This window comes from Ahaetulla prasina, chromosome 3 (genome assembly GCF_028640845.1).
Source record: "Ahaetulla prasina isolate Xishuangbanna chromosome 3, ASM2864084v1, whole genome shotgun sequence".
NCBI lineage: Eukaryota > Metazoa > Chordata > Lepidosauria > Squamata > Colubridae > Ahaetulla > Ahaetulla prasina.
In genome coordinates this window covers 175,226,156-175,240,122 of record NC_080541.1, presented here as the reverse complement: position 1 = coordinate 175,240,122, position 13,967 = coordinate 175,226,156, and the positions used below count along the sequence as shown (strand labels likewise).

Genomic DNA, 13,967 nt, shown 5'->3' with positions numbered 1-13,967 from the left:
ACATCCTGTTTGAGGATTAGCTAGTACTGGGGTTAAGGAAGATTTACTATCTTTAAGTAAAGCATTCCTGTGAAATCCTACTCACAGATTTGCGGCCATAGGTGTTACCTATAGTCATCTGTTAGGGCCTCAATTGAATCTATCCTTGCTGATTCTTCCCTTCTAGTTTGAAGATATGAGTTTGTTCAGCCTTCCTTTGCCTTGTGCAGTTCCAGATGTGTTGGACTGTATTCCATAATCTTCACACACTGTATTTAAGGTTGTGTTGGCTGAAAATGATGGCTTTATAGTCTAACACACCTGAAGGATGCAAAATTTTAGAAAGGCTGCTGCACTAGTGACTGATGCTTCTAGATATGGGTCCATCTACACTTATAATTTGGGTAGCTACTATGCAAAAAAATGAGAAGTCACTGTAAAGTTTACAGTTAAGACTTGGTGGGGTTGTCCCACCCAGATAATGGCTTAGAGAAGGATCTCACCTTCTCTTTCTCCTGAACACAGCTCTTAACTGAAGTTCCTTGTTTGGTGTCTGTGGCCTCATTGCAGCTAGAAGGTCAAGGATCTGCTCAACTTAACTCCCAGATACACTCCAAGGAAAGAGGGGAGAAGAAGAGGTGTAAGCTTTTTCTCCCCATTTGTCAGCTGCATCTTTTTGTCTTATCTCACTCCCTCATCCTCTTCCACCCTTCTCTCCATTAGCTCCCTTGGTCCTCCCCAGTGTTTCTTCCGAAGCCCTGACCATGGTAGACTCCTCTTTCTACATGACTAGGGAAAATCCATCCTCCTCCTCACACTCAAGCGGCTGGGTCCTCCTGTTCCTCACCCCTTCGCATCCTCTCAGGCATATTTTCGGGAGTAGGCCTTTCCTGGCTCCCCATTTAGGAACAGTTCCCCCCCCCCAGGACGACTCTGCCTCGTCTCCTCTCTTTCAATAAACAAGCTTCTGGGACCTCAGAGCAGACTGTCTCTGGAGCACGCATGCGAGAGCCGGGCCTCTCCTTTCATCTCCCACCCCAAACAAGCCGAGGGACTCCTGGAGGATCCACCACCACGCAGTCCCCGCGTCCAAGAGGGCTGCTTTCGCCTTCACCCCTTTGCAACTGCTCCTGGAGAGAAGGAACCCCCCAAGTTTTCCCAACTCGCCTCCTCCCCATCCGTGGGAAAGCGCCGCAGTCCCGCTTCCTTACCTTGGAGATCTGCTTGAGGGCAAAGGCTGCGTGGCAATAGCTGGGTCTCCGAAGGAGATCGGAGTTGGCAGCAGCTGCGTAAGACGGCGGGAGCTCTCCAAAGAAGCCCCCGCTCCCGGGGACCGGCTGACCCGAAGCCATGGTGCGGGGTCGAACGAGGACGGTGCTGACGGGAAGCGAGGGAGCTCCGGCGGCTTCCCGAGAGCGGTAATCCACGAGAGAAAAGTGCGGGGTCCGAGGCTTCAGAATGGCTTCTGCGGGGATCCCAAGCGAACATTATGGGGGCGAATCCGGGGCCATCCAGGCGCACCCCATGCGCCCTTGGCGCCGCCCAGCGTGGCCCTTTCGACGCGCGGCGGGAGACGGGGGAGCAAGGACTCACGCAGCCTCCGAGAGCGAGAGGAGAGGCGCTCGGATGCCCGGCGGTGTAGTGCGCCTCGGAACCCGTCCCACCAACATTTGGAACAAACAGCCTCCTTCGAGATCCTGAAAAGAGGAAAAGGGGGGAGGAAGGTTTGGTTTGATGGGAAAGTGCTCCAGTTCCCATTGGCCGAGGAAGAGGCAAATTACTCCGCAAACATCTCCTATTATTAGCTGCTAAGCAACAGCTCACCAAAGTGGAGAGAGAAGAGACCACCCAGGCAGCGCCTCCCCCGCCTCCCTCCTCCCCGCCTCAAATCAATGAGGGCAGAGGGAGGGAGGAGGGAGGGAGGGAGCCTTGCCTTCCACACAGGAATTCTGCTCCACAGATTTTCAAATACTGCCCGTTGTCCCTTCCCAGCTCCCCCCACCCCACCCCAATCCAAACGAGCTCCTTTATTTGTAATTGCAAGCGGACGTTCGGATACATCGAGACAGCTGCAAACTTGCGGGGGGGGGGGCAGGCGAGGAACTCTGGAGCAGGAAAGAAAAAAAAAGGAATAAAACTTTTAGTTTTAGGAAAGGGGAGCTTGATTGATTTCGGGAAAAGTGGTAGGTGAATCCAAATTGGAATGAATACCAACAGGACAGACAAGGGAAAGAACAGAGTGGTGACTGGAGGGAATGATTTAAGTAAGTGACAAGATAACAGTGCAAATGTCCTGGGCTTACATCAGGAGTTGTGCAGGATCTATAAGCAAAAGGAAGGGATTAATCCAGGGGTGAAATCCAGCAGGTTCTGACAGGTTCTGGAGAACTAGTAGTGGAAATTTTGAGCAGTTCGGAGAGCCGGCAGCGGAAATTTTAGGTAGTTTGGAGAACCAGCAAATACCACCTCTGGCTGGCCCCAGAGTGGGGTGGGAATGGAGATTTTGCAATATCCTTCCCCCAGGAATGGGGAGGGAATGGGGATTTTGCAGTATCCTTCCCATGCCATTCCCACCAAGGCATACCCACCAAGCCACACCCCACCCACCAAGCTATGCCCACAGAACTGGTAGTAAAAAAAATTGGATTTTACCACTGGTTTAATCATGTATATAGAATATTATGATTTTGCTACAGAGAAAAACACTTTCTCTAAACCCTATGGGCCCAGAAAAAGAGTGAGTCAACAGGGATGAATATGAAATTTCCAAAGGAAGTTGAGTCCCATCATCTGTCCCTTAGAACCTAAAGTCATTCTGCATGTATGAGATCATTATCCCTAAATTTTTTAAGGGAAAATACAGACACTCGTTAACCCAATGCATTCAACAACTTATTACTTTTGTCTCTTTCCCCCAAATGTTGACTGTTCCAAAATCGAACAGTTTGCCAATGACCAAGTTTCTGGCGTATTGAGCAAGGAAAACGACTCCGTTCTGGAAATGTGAAGAAATATCCTCTCTTCGCAAGCCAAGGATTTCTGACCACTCATTTTGACCAATGTCCATTTGTCAAGAATGGAAACGAAATCTACAAAATGGAAATAAAATCTTATGGTGGTCGGGGGGTGGGTGGGGTGGAGAGAAAAACTGTCTAGGGCTAGAGGCTGATGCCTCTAGATAAGCAGCAGGCCTCTTGCTTTTTGTCTCAGATAGTTGTAGATATATTGCTCTTCAAGGAAAACCACCTAACAAGCAGACAACATAAAACAGCATTCACATTCAGAAGTAGCCCAAGGGGACCCCCAAATTCTGCCTCCCATTCTGTTCCAATTCCATATAGGAAAACTGACTGAACTGACAGGTGACTTATTCTTTTAAGATGGGAAATAGGGCAGCATTCTTCACCACATCTGAAGAGAGAAGACTTGCTTGGAGGCCTTGGCATACCAACTCTTCCCTCCTCCTCCCTTCCTCTTTCAGTCATGAGGCTATTGCTTGACTGGCTCTAGCAGGAGAAGAAGCCCTCCTGCTTCCTTCTCATCACTGATAAAACAGAACCAGGCCATTTATCAACAAAAAAGAAGCAGGGAGGAGCCTTAGGTCATCCTTTACTTCCCCATTCATACAACTTTCCTATAAAATTAAAGCAGTTTGACAAAATGCAAACTGCCTAATGCAGTGACCCTGTCACCCTCCCACAAGTGAACCTATTTAAACCAAATAAAGAGTAACCGAAACGAAGAAAAATAATTTCCCAATATTAAGACAGGATATGAATGAATCAGATGTAGAATAGAAGACCAAAAGAAGGCTTCCTACTAATTCAAAAGCAAGCGAGTAAAACAAAAAAATCCAGGTAGGGGGGGAGGGGAGCTTCTATATGGACAGTGTTATGCTGCTGATCAAAAGACATTTCCTATTTTTTGCTGAAAAAGGGTTGCAAGTAGAAGATGGTATAGTCTGGACTTCCCCCCTACCCCAGACAGGACAATTACAGAATAAAATTTTCTTCTGGGATGTGGTGTAGGGTTAAAATACCGGATACCTGGGTTCAAGTCCATTCACATACTTGAAATTTATTGATGATTTTGGATAAACTACTCTCTGTGGAACCTCCTATATCACAGTGTAAATGTAGGGGTGTCAAACTGGCAGCCTGTGGGCCAGTTGCATCACATGTAGGCCACGGCAGTGGTGGGTTGCTCCCGGTTCTGTCCGGTTCTATAGAACTGGTAGTAAAATCGGCAGGAGGCTCCGCCCATCCACCCGGACATCATAAATTACGAACTGTGTATGTGCAGAAGTGTGCGTGGCCCCGTTGCGAACCAGTAGTAAAGGTAAGTAGAACCCACCCCTGGGCCACGTTCACCCCAGTTCTGTGAATGGGGAAAACATCGCGAAACATTGCATGACAACAACACGTGATGCCATAAGTTTGACAGCTGTGGTGTAAAGGAAAAACTAAAGGAGACAGTGCTGCGTGCATTGCCCTAAGCTCCTGAAAGAAAATCAGGATGTACATTTAACCCTAACCCTAACTCAAAACCGTAGAAATGGTGGTAGACTTTAGGAGAAACCCTTCCATACTTCCACCTCTCACAATACTTGACAACACAGTATCAACAGTAGAAACCTTCAAATTTCTGGGTTCTATCATATCGCAAGATCTCAAATGGACAGCTAACATCAAAAACATTATTAAAGAAGGACAACAAAGAATGTTCTTTCTGCGCCAACTCAGTAAGCTCAAACTGCCCAAGGAGCTGCTGATCCAATTCTACAGAGGAATTATTGAGTCTGTCATTTGCACCTCCATAACTGTCTGGTTCGGTTCTGCAACCCAACAAGAAAAACACAGACTTCAGAGGATAATTAGAACTGCAGAAAAAATAATTGCTACCAACCTGCCTTCCATTGAGGACCTGTATACTGCACGAATCAAGAAGAGGGCCGTGAAAATATTTGCAGATCCCTCGCATCCTGGACATAAACTGTTTCAACTCCTACCCTCAAAACAACGCTATAGAGCACTGCACACCAGAACAACTAGACACAAGAACAGTTTTTTCCCGAAGGCCATCACTCTGCTAAACAAATAATTCCCTCAACACTGTCAGACTATTTACTGAATCTGCACTACTATTAATCGTTTCATAGTTCCCATCACCAATCTCTTTCCACTTATGACTGTATGACTATAACTTGTTGCTGGCAATCCTTATGATTTATATTGATATATTGATCATCAATTGTGTTGTAAATGTTGTACCTTGATGAACGTATCTTTTCTTTTATGTACACTGAGAGCATATGCACCAAGACAAATTCCTTGTGTGTCCAATCATACTTGGCCAATAAAATTCTATTCTATTCTATTCTATTCTATTCTATTCTATTCTATTCTATTCTATTCTATTCTATTCTATTCTATTCTAATACACAACAAGCCACATGAATGATTACTTACCAATGCTGTTTAGGTTGCAGCATCATCTCTCCTTTCCCTACTGTAGTCGGTTAACAAGTAATGGGCCTTTAAAGGGGATATTTTCTTTCAGTCTACAAGACAGTTATTATGTTTATATTTCTGTCAGGAAGCAGGAAGAACTGTGCAAGCATCTAATAGATATTCATTTATATAGCTACAGAGTATAGACCCTGAGCTGGATGAAAATGGGCCACCATGTAGGAAAGACCGTTATGTGACCACCGGTCCCAAATGGTGGGTCTAGTTTCTTCAAAGAGATGTGAAGCAGTCTGAGGTATAGTCACATGATTCTTTGAAGTAAAGCTTAGTTTGGATAAGCCAAACAGGACAGATTTGTATTTAGATACATTTCAGCATTTTCCTTTGATGGGAAGGAAAGCTTTGTTCAGTAATCCATCATGGTAGAATCATCACCACTTTCTTATTAGGCAATAGGACAAATAGGGAAGATCATGGGAAAATGGCATAGTGCAGGGGTCTCCAACCTTGGCAACTTTAAGCCTGGTAGACTTCAACTCCCAGAATTCCCCAGCCAGCTTTGCTGGCTGGGGGATTCTGGGAGTTGAAGTCTATCAGGCTTAAAGTTGCCAAGGTTGGAGACCCCTGGCATAGTGGAATATTTTGTGAACAGGTCAAGTGAGAGAAGGAAAGTTCTTCAAAAGCAATCACACAGGATTCTGTAAAATCAATCAATTCAATTCAGTTTATTACGTTTATTATGTAAAATCCAATTCCTGAACAAATTTGATAGCTCATTAGAATCGAAATAACATTCACTCTCTTTACATCTGTAGAGAGTAAGGAAGGTTACCTGAATGGAGATACGTACCAGTAACCATTACTTGGCACAAGAGAGAAAGCATTTTTTAAAGTCCAGAACATGAGCTAACATTTGAAAGTGGTTCAACCTTCCTAACTCATTCAAAAGGAGGAGGAGGAGGCATAGCACAATCATACTTGGAAGATTCTGTTATTATAGTTAACATAGCCTTCCTGTGATTTCCTGGTCTGTATTGTCAATCTTGTATGGTTGACAATACCTCAGTATAACAAGCTAAGTATTTTTTGTTTGTTAGTTAGTGTCATTTCCCCCCCCCCGCCCCCTTTGGTCTCTGCTGCTACTCCCACAATAATGGTTTATGTCTTAACCATTAATAGCAAAAGGTTTTTTTAAATTTTTCATTTTCTGGGGAAAAAATAATTTAATGGGTCATCTAGTTTAATCCTAGACTAATTTTCTCCTTTATGTTTCCTTTAAAGTAGCCTAAAGTAAGCCTAAAGTAAGTTGCATAATGTGCTGAAGCTGGGTAAAAAGAGACTGGAGAGAAAAACAAATGCTTTTTTGTAATACAATAACCCACTTTTCATATAGATCATCAGTGATGAATTCACAGCCTGCCAAATATTGATGAACTCTAATTTCCAGCAGCTCTCATCTGCTTGGCCAGTAGAGAGGGGGACAAGTTGGAGGGTAATAGGTTTCCAGTGCAGATACATTGCCCAGCCCATTTTTTCTCTATTACACAGTGTTTTTCAGCCTTAGCAACTTTAAGACATGTGGACTTCAACTCCCAGGATTCCCCAGCTGGCTGGGACCACCCACCACCCGCCCCGCAAGCTGAAATCCACACACGTCTATAAATTGCTAAGATTGAGAAACACTTTGTTTTACTACAATCAAGCACTGAAACAGCTTTTCCCAGTAAGATGCCTTCCAGGTACCTAGACTCCAGTTCCTGTCATTCATTCTCTTTCAACTTTGCAGTAACTAGGATCGTTGAGATGTTTAGTCAGATACTGTGCATTTGAAGGACATTGGCTTGGGAAAGAGGGTTCTAAGGCACCAGAAAGTCAGCAAAACTAATGTGATTTTAAGATTCCAGACTGCGCTGGTCTCTATTAGTAAATTATTGTCTCCGACCTTTTCCTATGAGGCAAAGGGATACTGACGTAGTTAAGAGTCCAGCTAATGAGAACAAGTTCTCTGCCTAACATCCCACACATTCTGTCTGTTTATGAGTGTGCTGCAGCAGCTGCAGTGACAACCCCCACTCCATCCTGATTTAAACTTCCTCAGTGCTCAACTACCAGCTTGATCTGCTCCTAGGGAACAATATAAGTAAGGTCCCTAGGTTTTCCCCACCTTGAAGTACTTTCAGCTATTCAGGTGCAGAATTTGAAGCCCTCCGAACAGTGTTGAACTACAATTCCCAGGATCCCTCACCATTGACCAGGCTGGGTCAGTCTATCAAAAGTTGTAATCCAGCAACATCTTGGAAGCTATAGTTTCTCACTCCTATATATTGGCTATTTGAAACTGCAGAGCTTTTCTTGGGGGGTGGGGGGTAAAAGTCCAAAAGGAAATCTCCAATTCAATTAATCTTTGTTTCTCAGGGTAATACTTCATTACTTGTAAAATGGTTTGCTTATGCTATAGTGCAGGGATTGGCAACCTTAAACACTCAAAGAGCCATTTGGACCCATTTCCCAAAGAAAAGAATACACCGGGAGCCACAAAACGCTTCCTGTGCCTGACTATTTCCTGAGCGGCCACAAAACTAGCATATGTAGTTGAATTAAACATTCTGTTTTCTTCTGAAACTTTTCTTTTCTTGGATTTATCCCTGATTGGCCTACCGGGAGTCGAAAAGCTCAATAAATCGTGTGCCGGCGGGTGTTGCACATTGGTGGTTGTGACGCATATTTTGAACGACAGGAAGCTGCAGCAGAGGGATGAAAGAGCCACATGAGGCTCCAGAGCCATAGGTTGCTGACCCCTGCTATAGTATGCTTGTTGGTCTTTGAAGTGCCACAAGACTCACTGATTTTGCCACCTTCTAAAGAAGATTATGGGCCCAGAAAACAATATTCTTGCAGAAATAAACTTTCATTTCCATCTGCTATACTGTCCGTTCAGCATAGGTGTTCAACTAAAAGAGGTCATACTTGAAGAAACTATTTAATTTTTACCAGCTTTCCGTAGCATAGGGCATATCTCAGACTGGGATTACAATTTCCAGGTGGTTACTCAAAAAAAGATCTCAGTATTAATTCTGCAACATTCATTGCTCTGGTTTTGTACAGAAAAGGATGTGCTTCTCTCTACAAACAGCACATAAAGTCTAATTTATGGGCAGGATTCTTTTCTCTCATCATTTACATTTTAGCTTTGGTTTCTTTTCTGGGGAAGCAGATCTCACAGACCAAATTTAGTTTTCTCTCAGTTCTCCAGCGTAGCAAATTTCCTTTATGGGTGTTGAGGTGATAGTAAACACTCCTTCCCATTCTTTTTTCTGCTGAATAAGAAGAATTAGAAGTGATCCAGAATAAATTTGTCAGATCAGTCTTAGCCTTATCCCATGTATACTAGCAGCAATGTTGAAATTATAAGTGACCCTTCCATCAATAAATATAAAGGTAAAAAAGCAATAAACTTATATTACAAGAGACTGGTTCTCATATCTGAAACTTATCTGGCAAAACAATGTTTCCATGAAAAATTTAACAGTACTAGATGGATAAATTTGTGTCTAAAACTACTCTTACAATTCTTGCTAGAGCATGAACATTTAAGTAATGTAAATTATCATAAACTATTGAGGGACTACTTGTTTTTTAATGATTTTAAACAAGATAGGGAGTAGGTATATAAGCAGTGGTGGGTTTCAACCAGTGTAGCAATCGGTTCGCTTCGCGCACACGCTTTGCATGGTTTGAGGTTCTGGGCAAAATGAGCACATGGGTGAGAGAGGGAGACAGATTTATACCCTCTCTTGGGCCCCGCCTTGGAGCTTCCTGTTCCTGTGTAAGAAATGTACTCTGATTGGTTGTCAGACTCCCATGGGGCTATTCAGGGGTAACTTTGTAGGTTGTCTTGAGTCCCAGGCCTGGTTGAATCTTGCTGGGTGATGATGTAATGAAGGGGCTTTGGGCAATTCCTATTATGGCTTAATGGCTTTGTCCTGGTTTGGATCTTGAGTGAGGGCTAATCCTATCATATACTGAGGGTCATGTCTTTTGTTTTGTAGATAAGCTGGCCCAGCCTTTATATTGTAGATAGGTTGGAACCAAAATATCTGCTGGGGGAGGGGGCCAGGGAGCTGAGGCTCTGAGTTTGTCTTTAGAAACATGTTTCTCCTCTAGGGAAAATATAATCTTCTGCCTTTCCAATATTTCCTGGAATATTTCATTTTCTTAGGAGAGGGGTGGGTGCTAACTTCCTATGATTGAGTCTATCCATAAGTTGTGAAATTAAAGAGTTTTCAGCTTTAATTTTTAAAGATTTAAATTTTATTTCACATTTGTTTTTCCAAATAATTTTAATTATCCATATAGAGTAACTGTGAATTTACTTCTTTTTTGGTTGATTCATACCATTGTTTCAAAGAGCTCAGCTCAGCATCTTCAATAACTCAATTGGTCATTGAGATGGAGTCACAACTTTAAAGAAGAAAGAAACGAGAACCCCCCTAGTGGACAACAATAGAAGAAACTGCCCAAGAACATCTCTTTTATGCCCTTATATAGTATTCAGAATAAACTATACTGCTTTATTAAGTAGCTATTGATAACTGTGACAAAACATCGATAATATTGACAGTCTGAAGAAATTATGAGAGTTATCTGATTGTCTAATACTCCTTTTATATGCTCCTTTTTAAAATAGAATTTTAAAATCTTTACTTATGCAATAAAAAAGAGCAATACATTGGAAAGTGAGTTTATCCTGTGATTGATAACGATGAAGCCATGGCAGAATGGTGCTGTCTCCTTGAATAACAAACTCTTTATCTTTCAGCTTCATCTACCCTTGTTACCATAAAAAGAAATGGATATTAAACCTCTTTTTTAAAGTCTACTATAGATGACTGCATGCAGGCAGATACTGAATTTCAACATCATCCCTGATGTTCATTAGGTAATTAGACTTCAAACAAGCTTGCCCTAAGCATTTTCAACAGATTGGATTCTGTATATTAAACAGTCTATGGTTTGACCAAATTGGGCTTATAAGCAACCAGTAGAAACCATGGTGATATTACATACATGATAGCATCACACAAATGACACAAAATACACAATTAGATACAAATGATATAATTTGTTCTTTATGTGATAATGTCAAGTTGCACATGATGCCATTTGTCTCCACCCATCCATATTTGGGCTTCTGATACTCAAAATTAAAAATAAAATAATTTTATACTAATTCAAACCACTGGTTCATTTAGCCTGCTGGAATTGTTTACCTCTAGTTAGGTGGTCTCCAGTACTGGGGTATCAGAGGTATTTTACGAGAAGAGTTCTCCACTCCTCTGCAACCAACAAAATACCTTATTCCACCAGACTTGAAATCCTGGGGTTAGAAAGCTTGGAACTCGGTCGCCTTTGACAGGACCTGCTCATAGAATCATCCGTTGTAACGTCCTTCCTGCCAACGACTACTTCAGTTTCAACTACAATAACATAAGAGCTACCAACAGATTTAAACTTAATGTCAACCGCTCCAGTTTGGATTGCAGAAAATATGATTTCTGTAACAGAATTATCTGTGCTTGGAATGTATTACCTGACTCTGTGGTCTCTTCTCATAACCCCAAAAGCTTTAAACAAAATCTATCCACTGTTGATCTCACCCCATTCCTAAGAGGACTCTAAGGGGCGTGCATAAAAGCACAAACGTGCCTACCGTTCCTGTCCCTTTGTTTCTTTCCCTATATATATATATATGCTTATACTTCCTTGTTTCTCCTCATATAATTGTTTATACATTATATAATCTTTTAGTGTTATGCTTGTATATATTGTTTTGACAAAATTAAATAAATAAATAAATAAAATAAATGCACCCCCAAATCCAACTTCTGTATGCTCCAGAGCCTCTTCCAATCATAATTACTGAAGTGTGGTGTCATGATTTCATTTTAAGGCAGGGAAGATATAAAAACTATAAAAGAAATCTTAATGCAGATTTAATCCCTCCTGAATAATACAAGAAAATCATGGTCTCGTCTACTGTGCAGCATTATCTTGATGGCCCCCAAAATATTAAATCCAGCTATTAGAAGGATGACCAACTATTCTTTGTACTGACTGGCCAGATCCTTTCAGGATTTCAGACAAGAGTCAGTTCCCCTGGAGATGCCTTGATTGATTAGATTTTTTAAATCCCATCTTTATTATTTTTATAAATATCTCAAGGTGGTGAACATACCTAATACGCCTTCCTCCTCCTATTTTCCCCACAGCAACAATCCTGCAAGGTGGGATGGGCTGAGGATGAGTGGCTGGCCCAAAATCAGTCAGCTGGCTTTCATCTAAGGTGAGACTAGAACTAACAGTCTCCTGACTTCTAGCCTGGTGCCTAAACTAGAATCTTTATTCAAAACCTGTATTCCATCTTTCAAACTACCTGTTCTTTTTAGGCTCAATAGATAGCACTTTTCTCAAGTTTTTACAATTTTTTCCAGTATTTCACCTGTATGGAGTTTTGTTATTTTAATAAATAATCAGCTGATTAATCAACATGCAGTTCAGAAGTATGACTCATTTACTCCTTAAGATTCAAATCAAATCAAATCAAGATACATTTACTTTTGAAAACATCCCAGTCTGGGACCTGCAGGTATGTTAATGTGCTGTGTCTATATGTATTTGTAATCATCTACCTACAGCAAAACATCATTGACTGAAAAGCAGCAGGATTATACAATCTTGTATCTTTGATATTATTTAATTGTGAGTGAACCCTACCCGATTGTGCATTGTTACTTGCATACAAGTATATTGAGCTGCCCAGTGTCATTATATGAGATAGGAGGTCCTATCCTGTATATCCTGTAAAGAAATAAGTAAACAAATAAATATGCTCTTACACTATAGGAATATAGTCAACAATTGTAAAAGCTGCATTGAAACATGGTTGAAAACATAAACTAACATAGGGCATTTTTTTCTTACTCCAAAGAGAGAAACAAGCATCTGTTTCTAAAACACTATGTATACATCCAATGTAATATTTACAAAAATATAGCAATAAAAAGATGAATAGATCTTAGGAGGGAATGCACTGTCTTTACATTACAGAATTAGAAACTCTGCTATATTCTTTTTTATTGCATAAGAAAAACAGCACTAAGTAAAAATCTTACATCTATGCACTTTTAAAAACAAAAATAAATAAACTTTCTTGGACAGAAACACATCTGGAATTTGGATACTACTCATATCAGCAAGAACCTATACATCTAGGATGTGTATTCATTGGGATTCACTAATTCTGGGCCAGCCTATTGGTGGAAGGACTTAATGTCTCTGAGAAAATGTCCAGTGTATTTTTCCAACTAACCTTTATCCATGTCAAGAGTAAATTTTCTTCATTAGAACAGTTCCTAAGCATGACTAATTTAAAAGTTTAAAAACAGAATTACTGTAATTCATATTGTCCAAGCAGGGACTCTGATGACCTAGAAATGAAAGAATTGTTGTGACCCAGGCCCAAGTAGATAGTAATAAACTTAGTCCGTGGAAAAACAAACTTTATTCGAACAGTTGGGAATTACTTCATTCCCAGCGTCGTTCAACTCAAAGTAAAACAAATGCCTCCCAACACAAATTCCTCAGTTATTTCAAAAACATTAGTCCAATTAGGCAAACTGCCAAAGGCCCTTCCTGGCAAACATCCAGAAGCCACAAAAACAAAGATGTATTCAAAGCAGAAGACGAAGCAGAAGACGCAGCTACAACATTGTTTTCCGGCAAAGCTGAAATGCCAGTGCTGGTCTGTTTTAAGCCATATGGGAGGGGCCAATCTTCTCTTGGCCCTACTCCCGAGTTGTCTTCTCTGCTTGAGCTGCTCTTGCCTTTTGGCAGCTCTTATGCGTGCATTAGGATCAGGTTCCTCCTGTTCCTCTGCCTCACTACTATCAGTCTTTGGAGACTCTGGAGTCCACACCTCACTTCCCGATGGCCTTGGCCTCACCTCAGTCTCATCGCTGCCCAACTCTGTTGCCAGCTCCGCAGGCTGCTGGCGAACCACAACAAGAATAAATGAGTGGAGATGGATGAGAGAAGGAATAGAGGGCTGCTCAAACTGCTTTTTCATCTTCCGGACAGATTCTTAATCAACTGGCAGGGCACCTGCTTATAGACAGTGAGGGCAAAACTGTCACCAGGGCAATACCATCCCAAACAAATCAGGAACCAGATCCATGAACATCACCCATCCAAAAGCCATGATTTCAGGGGTAGGTTCCAAGGCTGCAAGAACAAGGCTCAAACAAATCTAACAAGTTTGGCTAGTACAGCGCTGCAGTTGACTTTCAGTTTCTATATGAGACCAATACAGAGAATTATCTAATTTATTTCCCACCATTTCTAATATCTAATTTTCATTGGCTCAAGGGTTGCATTGGAGCTTGCACAGGGCTACTAGATTTGAACTGCAAAACTCTGGACAACCATGAGACGCAGCCAAGAGATTACCTGAAACACTCTTTC

At 41.7% G+C, this 13,967-nt stretch overlaps 1 protein-coding gene across 1 annotated transcript in view; it reads right to left on the bottom strand.

Moving 5' to 3' along the window:
- PTCH2 (patched 2) overlaps window positions 1-13,967 on the bottom strand; it is a 104,179-nt gene that overhangs the window by 65,496 nt on the left and 24,716 nt on the right. The window contains exon 3 of the mRNA XM_058174725.1: window positions 1,191-1,676. Coding sequence (XP_058030708.1) covers window positions 1,191-1,331 — 141 coding nt within the window. The 5' untranslated portion in view covers window positions 1,332-1,676. The remainder of the gene's footprint in view (window positions 1-1,190; window positions 1,677-13,967) is intronic.